The sequence below is a fragment of the Pediculus humanus genome, genomic scaffold, assembly GCF_000006295.1.
Source record: "Pediculus humanus corporis 1103172107423 genomic scaffold, whole genome shotgun sequence".
Lineage (NCBI taxonomy): Eukaryota > Metazoa > Arthropoda > Insecta > Psocodea > Pediculidae > Pediculus > Pediculus humanus.
Genome location: NW_002987047.1, coordinates 152,287 through 153,315, shown reverse-complemented (window position 1 = coordinate 153,315; position 1,029 = coordinate 152,287). Strand labels below are relative to the sequence as shown.

At 29.9% G+C, this 1,029-nt stretch overlaps 1 protein-coding gene across 1 annotated transcript; it reads left to right on the top strand.

Moving 5' to 3' along the window:
- Positions 1 to 252: 252 nt before the first annotated feature.
- Positions 253 to 699, top strand: Phum_PHUM069610 (uncharacterized protein; the record flags this gene model as incomplete). Its single annotated transcript, XM_002423533.1, has 2 exons — positions 253 to 483; positions 679 to 699. The coding sequence occupies 2 exons, from the start codon at positions 253 to 255 to the stop codon at positions 697 to 699; spliced, it is 252 nt and encodes an 83-aa protein (XP_002423578.1).
- Positions 700 to 1,029: the final 330 nt, after the last annotated feature.

The following is a 1,029-nucleotide window of genomic DNA, read 5'->3' as shown; positions in this document are numbered from 1 at the left end:
TAAATTACAGATAAAATAAGTTTTGATGTGATAATGATTGATCGTACCTGTAATTGATCAATTCATTGATTGATTGATTGATTGAATTTGATAATATAAAAGACGACGACGAACGACTTTATCGGTGTGATTTCATATATATTAACGTATTTGCAAAAAAAAAAAAACGGTTTTTTTTGTTAAATGGATACGGTGGATGATTTATTTATTATTTATTGTTGAGTAAACGTTGATGGAAACATTTGTGATAAAATGCATCACCCCTCGTGGATATTACCCTGGGGAGTCCCATTACAGAAAATGGTTGCGGTACCCATGCATCCAGCCGTAAGCCCTCATCATCCGGGGCTTCAATTACAACATCATCCGGCTGCTCCGGCTGCTGTACACGTTACCGCTCCCGTCATCGGTTTACCTCCACCGCATCTCGGTGCGATTCGGTCATTTGTCGCGGCTCAACAATCACCACAAAGAAGTAGAAAGGTAAGTTTTTATTATTATCATTATTATTACATGTTTTTTTTTTTAATCGATCGCCGCGAATGATTCGAATTCGTTTAACGATAAATAAATTGCACGATATGATTTTTCATCTTCCAGCTCCCCCCCTTCCCATTTTTTTTTGGGGGGGGGGGAGAAAATGGGATAAAATCATCAATAAAATTGATTGATTAAAAGAATCCTTTTGGATTTGAATGAATAAAAATTTTTTGTTTGTTTGTTTGTTTGTTTGTTTGTTTTATTTAAATTTTTCATGCCCTTGCGAAATAATTGATGAATTACACCAAATTATTTCATATTCACGGATCGTTGGACAAACAATAAATAATTTATTTATCCTTCGACTTTTATTATTATTATTATTATTATTATTATTATTATTATTATTATTATTTATTTTGAAATTTTCATTTATTTTACGTTAAATTAAATAAAATACTTATTAAACTTATTTAATTAAAAAAAAAAAAACGGGATTCTATTAATAAAAATTGTAGGAGTATAATAAATAAATAAATAAATAAATTT